Source organism: Chaetura pelagica, unplaced genomic scaffold, assembly GCF_000747805.2.
Source record: "Chaetura pelagica isolate M959 unplaced genomic scaffold, ChaPel_1.0 scaffold1048, whole genome shotgun sequence".
Taxonomy (NCBI): Eukaryota; Metazoa; Chordata; class Aves; order Apodiformes; family Apodidae; genus Chaetura; species Chaetura pelagica.
The window spans coordinates 584232-597794 of NW_009954300.1; the positions used below are offsets into that span (position 1 = coordinate 584232).

The following is a 13563-nucleotide window of genomic DNA, read 5'->3' on the forward strand; positions in this document are numbered from 1 at the left end:
AGTTCCTGATCCAGCTGCTGGAGAAGGTGAAGGCGGCAAGACGATCCCGGGGGGAATACCCCGACCTGATGGACGAGGAGAACCTGGTGGCCATGTTCGGGCTGCTGGACGTCGTGGGCCGGGGCCACGTCACGGCCGCGCAGCACCGGGAAGGTGCGTCTCACCTGGGCAGCGCGCGCGTGTCGGGCGGGGTCACAGCCGCCCCAGAGCTGCGCACAGGTGTCCCCCGAAAGTACCCGCACACCTGCCCACACACCGCCCGGAAAGTTACATTGCATCTGCAGTTACATGGTTGGACCTTTAGTTATGTCCGGGCCACTCTGAGGTGTTAATTAATCTTTCAAGACTTGCTCAGGAAATTCTCTTTAACTGCAGCTCTTAAAACTCTGGGGCTGAGCACCGAAGATCTGCAGCTTGAAGAGGATGATGTTGTCACACTGGATGTGTTCAAGGAAGAAGTGTAAGTTTAATTGAAAGAGTTGTGGGTTGTGTTTTTTTGGGGGGGGATGGAAATTATATCTGCACAAGAGGTATTTTACTGAGTTGTTTTTGTTGGTTTGGTTTGGCTTTTTACAAAGCTGTGTGATTAAAGGACTTGCTGGTTTAAGCTTAACCCCTTTACTTTACACTGCAAGATTTAAAAATGTCAGTTGCTGCCTGACCTTGCTTGGCTTGCTGTAGCCTGAGCCAAACTTGGCATTTTCCTCCACCTTCTCAGTTCCAGGGTCCTCCCAAAACGGATCTCTCAGATTACCTACCCCTCAGGTCAGACACACTGTGGCCAGGTACTCAAATATTGAATTAGAAATGCAAAATAGCAAAGCTGTGTTGTCTTCTTTGCCAGGCAGTAACACAGCTTGTGAATGAAACAAGCCGAGTTACAACAATTTCCCATGGTCAGGGTAAGGTTCTAGGGGCAGTTTTTTTGGTAACTTGCAATCACTGAAAGGTAAAAAGAACTAATTATCCTGTAATCTAACTAGAATTCTTTTTTCTTTTTCCGTCTTAGGAAGAGAAAGATGCTGGAGAGCTGGGCTGAATAACAGTTTGAGCAGTGGTCTGCTAAGTATATTTAATATAGGCATTTTGCTCAATTCTTCTTCCAGTTTGTCAGCTGTAGATGGCTGATGTTAAGCAGTAGTCTCCTTTTCTCATTCTCCCAGCAGTCTGCTGAAAATGGCAAATGGTAAGAACTTGTTTGTGTGGTGTCTTTTGAGAATCAGAAATCTCTCTTACACAACTAAAGTAGTGTTTTGGAGTTTCCTCCTTCATTTTGGAGCTAGGTAACAGTAAGGAGTTACTTTTTGGCTCATTATCAGTGAATAAAATTAACTTCAAGAGGTGAGTTGTTTCCTAATTTTTTTTTAAAGAAAAGAGCAACTTCAGCAAGTGGTGACAAATGTCCACAGTTGAAGGAAGGTAGCACCTCCAAGCACAGAGGGACTTTTTTCAAGGGCTTGTACTGAGAGGGCAAGAGGTAATGGATCAAAACTGGAAGAGGGGAGATTTAGGTTGGACACTGGGAGGAAATTCTTTAGTGTGAGCGTGGTGAGACACTGGCACAGGTTGCCCAGGGAAGCTGTGGCTGCCCCTCCCTTCAGGGTCAGGTTGGATGAGGCTCTGAGCAACCGGGTCTAGTGGGAAGTGTCCCTGCCCACACAGGGAGGTTGGAACTAGATGATCTTTAAGGTCCTTTCTAACCCAAACCAGTCTATGATTCTATGAAAACATTATTTTCAAACTTAAAATGTGAAATTTTTAAGAAACTTGGTAAAAAAATTAGGCAAGACTGGTACAGCTATTTTGAATTAGTATGAATAAAGAGAATAAAGTGACACATTCCTTCTTTCTGTGTTCTGTATATACACGATTTAATACAGAACATCCATCATCTGGGATTTGAAAATCAGTGTTTAAGTGAAGGTGGAGCAGTGCATAGGGAAGAGTTGTCCATATTGTACAGAAGTTTATTTACACAGTAAATGCTCTGTACTCTGTAAGATGATGTTACAGCCCACAACACTCAGACACAAAGACAGTTTTAGCTTCTAAATGCAGAGACAAGTTGGCTATGGAAAATATGATCTATGCAGTTCAAAACCAAATCAGTAATATTTGAAAAAAAATGTTTAAACTGCATACAATAAGGCATAAGATTGGATTAAATCCAATCCAACCAAGTACATTGTAACATATTTGCTTTGCTTTGAAATAAATAATCTAAAGTAAGTTGTTAACCATTTCTGAAAAAGTCTTTATTTTCCTGTATTTGGCCAACTAGCTCTCAAATTGAGAAGAATCTCAACATCTTTTTGACTTAATTTATAAACTCCAAGTTCATTTAGTGCTGCTGTTGCAGATGGCTGGTTTGGCTTGAACGTTGTTTCATTTTCTGAAGCTGACTGCAGGACATCCTTCAGGAGCAAGGCAGAGCCAACACTCAGGTTCAGGATAATGCAGGCTTCTTTTATGCTAGAGCAAAAAGTTACATAGATTAACATGGGAAGCACTCATGAGATACACTTAATTTTGTGCACGCAGTGATTAACAAAAATCCCTCCAGGGACTTCTGGAAAGGATCGTAAGCACTGACCTGAAAAGTACTGCTTAGATTAAGGCAAACCATGTACTTGTTCTTACTGTCCAAGCCTTTTCCATTATGTATGCCCATTTCATAAACATCAGTATTTTGCCTCCCAGTGCTTGCCATGGCTTTTGCTTCCTAAGTTTCTGCAGTCATATTAAAACTATAGCATAAAACTTAACCTTAATCTGCCTAGCTTCCCCTAACTGCATTTTCCCCTAAGATAATAAGGAACCTCTTATTCAGTGTATTTTAAGAGCACAATTTAGTAGACAGTTGCTAGAACCTTAACATTTTCCCTAAATAAAACCATTATGGAGCAGATACCCTGTCCTTGTCCCATTGTTTTTAGTCTAAATCCAAGAGATACACATGTACCCATTATACATTATTTTTTATGGTTCCTCTGTGCATCTGTTTCCTCTTATGCTGGGAATAACCTGTATGTATGAATTACCTTTATAAAATAACCTTAAACTTGAAGATGCTACACAAATACTCCAATTTTAAAATGCCAATATATGATCTTTGTCTTCAAGTGTTCAAGACTGAACACCATGCTCTGTACTGATTAAAAAATATCCACATATTGTAAGTGTGAATCAAAACTAACAGTGAAAACATCTTGGTGATACATAAACCACATGTATTCATCTGGACATTCACTTTTGAAATACATATAGATCAGAACTTTGCCTACTTACTGCTTGAAGTAGTTTTCTGGTCTCTTGCAGTAGTGTGAAAATAAAGGGAACAAATTCCTACTCATGTCAAACTGGAGTTGTGCTGCTCCTCCTTCATTGAAATGATTTGCCATAATTATCTACAAACACAAAGAGGTGCATCTGCTGTTTAGGCCAGTCACTGTCACCCACATTGTACTGCATGAGTCACATATTGCTGATACCTACTTCCTGATATATGTATAAATCCACTTTCTCTGCAAGCATTTGCCAGACAACTTTGAACAGAGAGTGACAGAGCTGCTGCTCCAGCTGTAGCAAGCGGTCCCGAAGGGTCAGCAACATGGGGCAAGCTGTGCTGGATAAAGACATTACTGCTTGCTCTGCCTGAGATGGTAAAGATAGCCACCTGAAATACATTATTGCACTTAAGTCATTATAAGAAATTATTAATATTACAACCACTTTTATTAAGATTACCCTTTAAAAAAAATTCTTACCTCGTTTACAATGGGTCAGAGTTCTTCCCCATTTCAAATCTAAAAGTCATGAGTCTATGTTTAAATTTCATTTAAACTCATGCTTTAGTTACAAATCTCTGAACGTGCCATTCGAAGACACCCCATCTAATCTAGAAAATAAACAAGTTCTTGTATTCCTTATATGAAGTGCTTCAGAAGTTATACTCGGGAGCAAACATTCAAGAAGCTCTATGAGTCTGTGAAGACAGACCAGTCATTACAGGCCATTTCATATTACCTTTTCTATACTACTATGAAGAAAATAATTCTTGTTCAAATGAGACTGATCCAGAATTCTTCCTAGGGTTTTTAAGATGTGCCCATTAATTGTGGAACTACTTTAGAAAACAGCATTAAAATAAGTGTTGAAGTAAGCATTATGAAAATTTTCCAAAACTTACAACCCTGTGCCATTCCTCATCAGGAAAATAATTTTGCCTATTAGCTATTTCTGCCTTTACTTACCTCAATATTTTTAACAGGAAATAATGTTATAACATGGGGAGAAAATAAAGGGACACAATCACCTCTCTTTTTTGTACAGTTTTGCTGCATCTTTGACCTCTCTGAAGACATGATCTACTTGACGAGTCAGCATGTCATGTTTCAGGCGTTCCAGGAGGTTGATCATTTCATCAAAGACAGAACTCTCCATCGAGGCCAGCTGCCCCAGCTCTAGTTTACTGACAGTGTTACTTTCTGCACAAACCTCCAGCTCAGCCTGCTGGAGCTGCAGGAAGAACTAGAGAAACAAAACCAGATCTCAATACTACAAAACTTAATCTTAGTGTTTGATAGGCACAGTTCTAGAAAACACCTTCCTGACACACTTTTGAACTTAACATCTTAAGATTTTAAAAACACTGTGTTATCTTTCCCCATTTAGTGAAAAAAAAAAACAACAGCCAACCCATGGTAGTTTAATCCTAGTGATGGAAATGATACAGGTTTCAGGTACAACAGCAGAGTGGTAATGGGAATAGATCGAGAGAAATACTGGAAAGATACTTGAAGATTGACAGCAGAATGCCTAAGAATACCCTGACTTTGACCTTTTTAATGTTTGCAAAAGTAAGCTAGAATCTTAAATTGTAACTTCTTTTAGAAATAATTGTTCATTAAATCATATATGTACTGGCTGAAAACAGCAAGAAAATGGATTGAGTTTAATGAGCAGTGATGACTTGTCAGTTTTGGTTTTAAGGAGATCAAGACACTTGAGGAGAGGCAGCTGTATAACATGAAGGCTGCTGTGCCATCGGGTCAAGATTATCCTCTACTAGAGCCACAGCCTCCTGTGAAGACAAAATCAATCTGCAGGCTGCCCATCTCACACACAGTACCTATTTCTACAGACTTCATGTGTAACAGGTTTTTTGACCTTTTGTATCAGTAAGCATAGAAAAGCTGAAATGTTACACAAGTCATGCTGCTGCCAGGCTATTATCATAGAATTGTTTGGGTTGGAAGGGACCTAAAGACCATCAAGTTCCAACCCCCCTGCATGGGCAGGGACACCTCCCACTGCATCAGGTTGCTCAAAGCCCCATCCAACCTGGCCTTGAACACTTCCAGAGAGGGGCATCCAGAACCTCTTTAGGCAACCACCTTGACAGTGAAGGTGTTTCACCACCTTCAGAGTGAAGAAATTCTTCCTTATGTCTAGCCTACATCTACTCTCTTTCAGTTTAAAACCATTCCCTCTTGTCCTATCTGCTACTTTATAGCAAAATAGTTGCCAGTTATCAGCGGGTGGCTTTTCTGAGCAGCACCTAAGGGTGTCGTGATGCAGATGGCCTGTGCTGAATGCCCCGAAGCTGACCTGCCAGGGGAGCAGCTCAAGCACCGTGCAAGGGCTACTGCACATGCTGCAACGTCAGTGCTGTAGCACTGGCTCAGAGATCTCCAAAACCAACTCCCTTCTTTTTCAATGCAAAGCATATATAGGAGATTACTTTTTTGCCTGTTCAGATTATTCCATGCCCCAGGCTCTCTTTGCATTTCCATATAAATTTTATAATTAATACAGCTTAGGTCTCAAACAATAATCTGTCCTTATTTATACATCTTTTATTCAGTCTGAATTTACACCTCATTTTATTTTTTCAGTAATGAATTCTTCTGATAAACAGCACTGGAAATAAAGCAGTTGTTATGAAATAAATTTCCAAAGTCCACTTTTAGTTTTTAATATTTTTTTTAAAGTAAAATAATTACTTACTACATTGTCAGCCCAGTCTGCCAACACTGTTGCTATGTAGTTAACAGCATTAAGGATTGCACAGTATCGGAATCCTAAGGAAGCTCTAGTCTCTTCCTTCATTACTTGAGTCAATCGTATCCTGAAATCATCAACCAATTCCTTTTGTAGGCCCAGGAACTGTAGTTTTCTGGAAGCTGTTGGAAGGTTCTTATACCTGTCTGGAAAGACATGAATAAAATGGTTTTCAATTTTCCAACACTGAAAAAAAGCTTTTTAAAAAGAAACATTATAGTCATCTTAGTACACAGCCTTAAATGCCTCTAAGAACATCACATGGTATTTCAAACAGCTGACATATTTTGACTATGCCAGGGAAACTACTCCATGCAGCAGCTAAACACATAAAGAAACTACATTCTCCCACCTCGTGATTCCACTAGCATTTTGTATTCAAATGCTTTAAGGAATATGTGATTATACCACATCATCAAGTGTCACCCCTAAGGCATACAGAGTAAGATAAAGCCACTGAATAAGCAATTAAGTATCTTCTGAAAATGTACTTGCTCCTATGTTCTGTTCCAAGACAGCAGACGTCACTTAATGGCTTCTAAATTGCCAAGAGTCAAAAAGAATAGTAGGATTTTTTTATTACTGCATTGTAAAAAATTGTATTAACTATGAATGCATTTTAACATCCTAAATATCAAATGCATTTTTAAATTATTATTCTGTAAACATGTCTCCAGCTCAATATTATTCATGCTTGAGTTAGTGTCAGAAATACAAAATGAACAGGAAACATCACAACTTTACAACATTATGTGATGACTACTATTGACAATGGGTATTTGGTAAGAAATCTGTTAAGCTACAGTTTCTTCACTTTGCATTACAAGCAAAAGCAATGCCCATAGATTAATAATTACCTGTTATAACTAACAGGAGAGTCATAAAAGTTTCAGCACAGTCAGGGACTTTCATTTCATCAACATCAGTGATATCTTTGTACTGCGATACCCACGCAGCCTCTGATGAAAGCATTGAGTCCATTTTCTGAAGAGCAACTAAGATGCACAAAACTTTTACATGAAGTTTTTAACTAAAAAGAAAATATTCTAACAACACCCCCCCAAAAAAAATATATATAAGCATAAAAGCCTTCTAAGTTACATTTTACATTTTCAGGTTATAAAAACTACTAATGACTGGCTTCATACAAAACCAGCTTCAATGTATCTGCATTTGCCCTGAATTAAACACCCATGTCAGTTGATTAGGGGGTTGGTTCTGGTTTTTTCATAGTTGGCTTGCTCCATTCCTATATATTTCATTTCTCAAAAGTCAGCACCTTTCCCTTATTTTCCACTTAAAGTCCATCTTTGTCTGCAAAAATGTAACATTTGCCTAAAAATAAGCCTACTAGATTTCATACAGCTTAGGGGCTAGAGTCCTACAAACTCACTATTACAGTCTGACTGACTTTTAGTCAAAATAATCACAGAGTAAAAAAATGTGTCTTGTGTGTCTTACGTAGTAGCCCTGTTCAACTGACTTATCCTATTTAAGAAAGTTATCTGTGTAAGTATACACATACTTTTTTTATTTCTGATTGTGAAGCATAAAGGCCAGCAAAATCCATTGGAAGTCTTACATTTTTTTTCCACTGTTAGCCACCTTTGGAAGCAGGATTCCTCTGACAGAATGTGCATGCAACTGGGTAAGCTGCTGAGATAACCATGAACGCTGTATAACTCTCTCTCAAATAGAAGTACCTCGTCCACAAGGTGACAAAAGAGTGTATCATCATATAACAGGCATGGAATATCAGCAGCCAGCTTCTCCAAAATCAGCATTACTAGAGCACGAGAGAATTCAAGCTTTTGAAAGAAAGAAGTGGAAAAAGAAATCAACATAGAAGTACTAACATGTGCAAACATGCACACAAACTGCTGCTAGACTGAGTTAAGTCTCAGCACGTATTTGGGGAAACCAGTGGAAGTGGGACTACACAAACTCCTGTGAGACATTGACTTACACATTCATGTACATAAAACCATGGAAGTGCTTACCCCAGCATTCACTGAAGATCCTGCCTTGTCCAGTATTGGCTGGATTTTGTCATCAAGAAACTTTGTATGATTTCCAATCCACATAAGTACTTGTGTTAAATACCACTCAGGCTTATTTAAAATAGAAAAGAAAAAAATATATGCTTCCAAACAACATTTAAGTGCTACTAATATATTAAGACAAATTTCTAAAAATACTTGTCTCTTCCTCCACCTTCTCCTGATTTCAGACCACACAAGTCTTCAGTGTTTCACTTAGCTTTGATTTTCACAAAAACAGTATCAAAGAAGTATTTCTCAATTTGAATTGTCCTAAATGCAGCAATTACTGTTTCTTCTCAAGCAAAAGCTCAATTTTTATCTCCCCTTTCTCTACTCTTTCTCACTCATGAGCTGCACTTTTCTGCTTCATGTACTTCCTCCTGTTCTTATGTGTAGCATAAAGGATGCACTCCTGAAGAAAACTCTCCCCAGTAGCTGCATTGTTACTGACATTATACGCAACCTCAATCCCACCTTCTCTCTGGAAGTGAGGAATCTATCAAATTCTTACTTCACGTTTTAATGCCTTTAAGCTTTTCCAGTTTCCATTCCTAAAAATACAGGCTATAGTTTTTTTATTAACTTGTCTTTCAATATTGGTGCAAGTGGAAGCAGTTACTCTTCTCAGTCCCAGCAACTGAAGAACCTTCTATTAAATTGCACTGATTCTCCCCATTTTGTGTGTTTGCTTCTCCTTTGTGTATTAATTCTCACTTGTCTACCGAATTTCATCAATCGGGTTTTGTTTTTTGACACTCCCTTCCCAACTTGCCAAGATCATTGTGAACTCTGAGCCTGTCCTCTGAAATCCTTGTAAATCCCTTCCAGGTTGATGTATTTCAAATATTTTATGTGGCTATTTTCTTTATTCCACTATCCAAGTTATTACTTAAAAAAACCCAACAACAAACCAAAATACCCAACTGGAATTTGAGCAAGGCCCTGTTGGAATCCTTCTGATTTGATGCTAGATTACCTATAAACTTTTATTTGTAAGTTTTTTAGACAGTTGTTCACAAATTTCATCTCCTGAACATAACTTTCCCATTTGTCGATGAAAGAATTTTGTTCATGTCTAAAAAATGTCCCCACTGACATATATAACATTATTTTTTAAAGCACTGTAGCAGCAACTATCAAGATTGCAGATCTATTTACATTTACCCAAGGCTGTTAACACCAGCACACAGACTTGTGCAACTGAACTGTCAGAAAACAGGTCTCAAACTGTGCAGCAGACGCATTAGAGCAGCACAAACGCACTGAAACCTGTTCCAGTGAGAATTCTCAGATAAATGATAAAACTCTCAGTCTTTGAAGATAGTTCATACAAAAAGTGAGTTTCCAACTGGTAAACTGGACATCTCTTGTCACATGTCAATTAAAAATTTACCCAGAAAACTAATTATGTAACACTACTTTTAGACTAATCACATTTTATATACTAATAGCAGAATCCAACATTTTCAGCCACATGAAGGTAGTGAACGAATGTTAAAATCCAAAGTCACAGCTTTGCACAGCCTTTGAGCTGAAGTAATAAGGATCGAGTATCAGGGAACTGTGCAAAACCATTTGTAAGGAGACAGAAGATATTAATCAAAACTTCTGACATTATGGGGGGCAGCCTAAGATTGTAGTAATGTTTTCTAAAGGTAAGGGAGAAATATGCCCTGACCCAGAGAAAATCCTTGTGATTCTGAAAAGTCTCCAAGTGCTATCTTGATGCCTCTCCATACTTAGGTAGGTACAAGAACCCTAACTTCAGAAAGGAAGACTTCAGTACAGCTACACAATACACCAATCCATAGGTTGCTTTAAAAAGCTATTTTTAAAAAAAGTGCTTTTGCCCATACCTTGTTTAAAACATTTGTTTGTTTATTTCCAGTGAAATGATACTTGAATCTTTTCTGAAGAGGATTCAGCATGATCTGCATTGGAAGGATAATGGGTGGTGATGGGGGTAAAGAGTACTTTTCTGGCAATTGTTTAGGTGTGCTTAACAGTTCATCTCTAAGTATGTCAGTCAAGGACAAATTTAAGCATTGAATTCTCCCAGTATCATAATTTCAATACAATGGATTTCTAAAAATGAACACTTCTTAGTTCTACCTCATTGACTGAAGGCAGTATTAGGCAATCAATACAATTCCTCAGATATGAAGGATACTCAAAGTATTTCAGCTTGTATAATATTTAATACAACTCAGACTGCTAAGGACTATTTATTCAGTGACAATACAAGTCATTTAAGTCAGTTTGATTTAGGAAACTCACATAATAAAAAAAAACCCAAACAACACAACACAAACCCACTATTATCAGTACCAAAGAAGGGCTGTCCAGGATACACACTTATTGCTATTTGTTGAAGGAGGATAAAAGACTCAAAAGATTAGGAAACATGATTTCCTATTCTCTGGTAACTGATTAAAGTGACCCAGTCTGCCAGACCAAAACTGTTACCAACTCAGGGTTGTGTACAATGGCCTTGTATCTTCCCACTTTATGATTTAAAAAAAAAAAAAGCAGCCACAATCACGCCAGGAAAAACTGCTTGGTTGAGCTTTATCGGTGCTTATTTACTTCACAAAAATAAGCAGCAGAATGAGCATCAGTGCCTTCTGATTAACCTCAACAGCAGACTACTACTGCTGCTCAACTGATATCCCTCTGTAATCTCCTCTTTTTTGCAAAGACTACTTCCAAGAGGTATCTTTAGCTTTCCCTCTTTTCCTTCTCAGATGGGACATACTAAAATCATTAAGGCTGATTTCTATTAAGGCTATGAAACAAAAAGGATTAACTGTGCAAAATAAGATACAATACACACCACCATTTTTTTTATTAACAGGGGTAGTCTTGCTGAAGTGTGTAAAGCCTGATCCTTGTGAAACCTGAACAGTCAGCTACCATGAGATGGCTAGATCTGCTGTCCTGGAGTTACAATGTTCCTACTGCCAAAAGGACAACTTTGGCACCAGGCATTTTTTAAACAGCCAGTTTGGTTTCTACAAACCAAACTATTTATTATTTGTATTAAAACAGGATTCATATTAAACCCTATTTAAAAGGATACGAGGTTTGCAGTTTCAGAAGCTGACAAAACAACATCTCCAAATTGTTGTATACGTCAGGAGCACTGGCTGAGGCAGCAAGGCCAAATGCCTGAGACTGTGGTGGCCCCACAAAGGGCCAGCGGAGCTGGGTCAGAACCTCTTCAAAATCACTAGGAGGCAAAACAAGCACTTGAGCACCAATGTACGAAGCAGCACGAGGGGGCCCAGGGAGTGGCAGCATAGCTCTTACCTTGACAATTTGTCCTTAAGAATCTTATGCCAGAATTTAACAGTGGATCTCACAAAAGCAAGAAGATGAGAGCAAGATGACTCCTGAAGTTTAATATCCAGCTCTGCCATGAATGCTAGAGTGCTGGCTGCCTCTGGAACATTGTTGGTCATCAGATACTGCTGGATGCTATCACTATAGAACATAGGAGGTCAAGACCAAGACTTCATTAAAGATATGAAAAAAGGAATAATTTGTATATTGGAAAACTAAGATAAAATTTTCTCAAATCTAAAACAATGGGCCAAGCTAGGCTACCAGTCTCAGAACACACATACATACTTGGAAAGTTTACCTTAACTCCTCTATTCTTGAAACCCACTTAAGATAAGCGAGGTGTCGTTCAAACTCCTCTATCTGACTAATCAGCACATCAAGATCCTCCATCCACGGCTGAGCCTCCAGTAAGTGGCTATTGATTGAAGCAGACAGACGAGCTTCTTCCTCTAGAAGCTGATCCAGAGACTTTTTAGAATCTTCTGCATTCTTTAAGGCATTCTGAATTCTTTTAGGGACTTCTGATGAAACTGTAAGTACCTACATTCACAGAGAAGCATTAAGTTTGAAATAAAAACACTGCACATATATATATATATATTTAATCAGTCACAAAACGTATTCATAAGAAAAAAAAAAACCCACCAAAACCAAACATGCTTACCTGTTCTTCTAACTGCTTCTTATTTTCAGATAGCTTTTCAATAAGGTTGTCTAGCTTCCTCAGAGAATCATAGTCATTTCCAACTTCTCTTTCCACAAATTCGGAAACATAGTATGGGATATCACAATGATCTAGGTCTCTAGTCACTTCTTTCTTTCTAACAGCAACAGTTGCCATGTTTTCTTTCTCTGCAATACTGATTATATGATTTCAAATTAGTCACCACTAAGACAGCACAAGAAAATATTGATCTATTGAGGACACAAAGTTCCATGAAAAACTGAGCAGTTCAGTTTAAACTGAAACTTAAATAAGACATTCAGTAAATATACTGCTTTAAGTGAGATAATTTGCTGGACTAAGTCTTAGGTGAGATATGATAAAACCTTGCTTACACATCCAGCTGGTGATTTATCATACATTAATTACTATAGAGAAAAACACCTGTTAAAGTCTTCCTGGCTCAAACTTGTGAACTTTACTAGAAACAGTTCAATATATATGACATAGAAAACTTAAAATGAAATGGTGGGAAATTATTTGTGCAAAATACAAAGGAAGGTTACAATGTTTTGCTTTACCTTCTCACACAGTTTAGGATGCTCCAGAGATATTAATCGACTAGTAAAGTATCCACTCAGGTCTTGCAATGATTTGTAAGTAAAAGCATCAGTGAAACACAATTTGTAAGAAACTCCACAGCACGTAAGAGAAGAGGCACTTGCCATCCCCACATCTGGCAGCATCCAGAGAAAACCAGACCCAAAACTGGCAGGATGATCATGTACAGTGAAATGAAAAAAGGCAACAGTGACGAAGTGTTTGGCCAGTTCAATTCTCAACCTTTTAGCATAGCTTTCAAAACAATATTTAAAAATTAATTATATACACTTGCACTTTACCTGCTACAAGCTTTAATGAAGCAAACCCCCCAACTGAACAGGCAACAACCAAGAATATGAAAATAGTTAAACAGATGAGCCGAAGTTGGAGGAGCAACAAACACTCCAGGAAGAACAAACTGGGAGATGAAAGGCACTGCTGAGGAAGAAGTGAGCAAAGAAAACAGGGCAGTGCAGCCCACCGGGGGGTCTGCAGCCATGAGAACACAGATACCGCAGGACGCTGAGCAAGGGGTGCTCTGCGCAGGGGAAGGGTCAGGGCACGGGCTGAGGGGAAGCGGGCACTGGGAGCATCATCCACCACCTCCCTGCCGAAGGGGCAGCTCTGCACCCACCTTCGCCAGCGGGCGAGGCCGTTTCAGGGAGGCTCAGAAAGCAGCGCAGGCTCTGCCCGAGGCCGCTGCCGCGCACGGCCCAGGCGGGGCGGCCGAGCGGCCCTTTCACCGCCCGCTGCCACCGCGCCGCTCCCCGCTGGATTCCCGGCCGCCTGAGGGACGGGAACACGGGACCGGAACACGGGACCGGAACACGGACACGAACACGGCCC

The 13563-nt window shown here is 39.2% G+C and overlaps 1 protein-coding gene across 1 annotated transcript; it reads right to left on the reverse strand.

Moving 5' to 3' along the window:
* Nucleotides 1-2233: 2233 nt before the first annotated feature.
* Nucleotides 2234-12424, reverse strand: RINT1 (RAD50 interactor 1). Its single transcript, XM_010003844.1, has 13 exons — nt 12115-12424; nt 11749-11990; nt 11415-11588; nt 11185-11334; nt 9962-10118; nt 8064-8174; nt 7646-7871; nt 6921-7058; nt 6010-6209; nt 4316-4530; nt 3496-3676; nt 3289-3407; nt 2234-2472 (listed from the first exon to the last, which is right to left on the reverse strand). Exons 1-13 carry the CDS (start codon nt 12289-12291, stop codon nt 2256-2258), a joined length of 2307 nt encoding a protein of 768 aa, XP_010002146.1. The 5' UTR covers nt 12292-12424; the 3' UTR covers nt 2234-2255.
* Between the last annotated feature and the right edge of the window lie 1139 nt (nt 12425-13563).

Excerpts from the sequence above, each read along its gene's own strand:
- RINT1 (XM_010003844.1), bottom strand. The coding sequence starts at position 12,291 with ATGGCAACTGTTGCTGTTAGAAAGAAAGAAGTGACTAGAGACCTAGAT. Across the intron at positions 7,872-8,063 it reads GATCTTCAGTGAATGCTGGG|CTTGAATTCTCTCGTGCTCT; the intron begins GTAAGCACTTCC and ends TTCTTTCAAAAG. Across the intron at positions 3,408-3,495 it reads ATTTATACATATATCAGGAA|ATAATTATGGCAAATCATTT; the intron begins GTAGGTATCAGC and ends TTGTGTTTGTAG.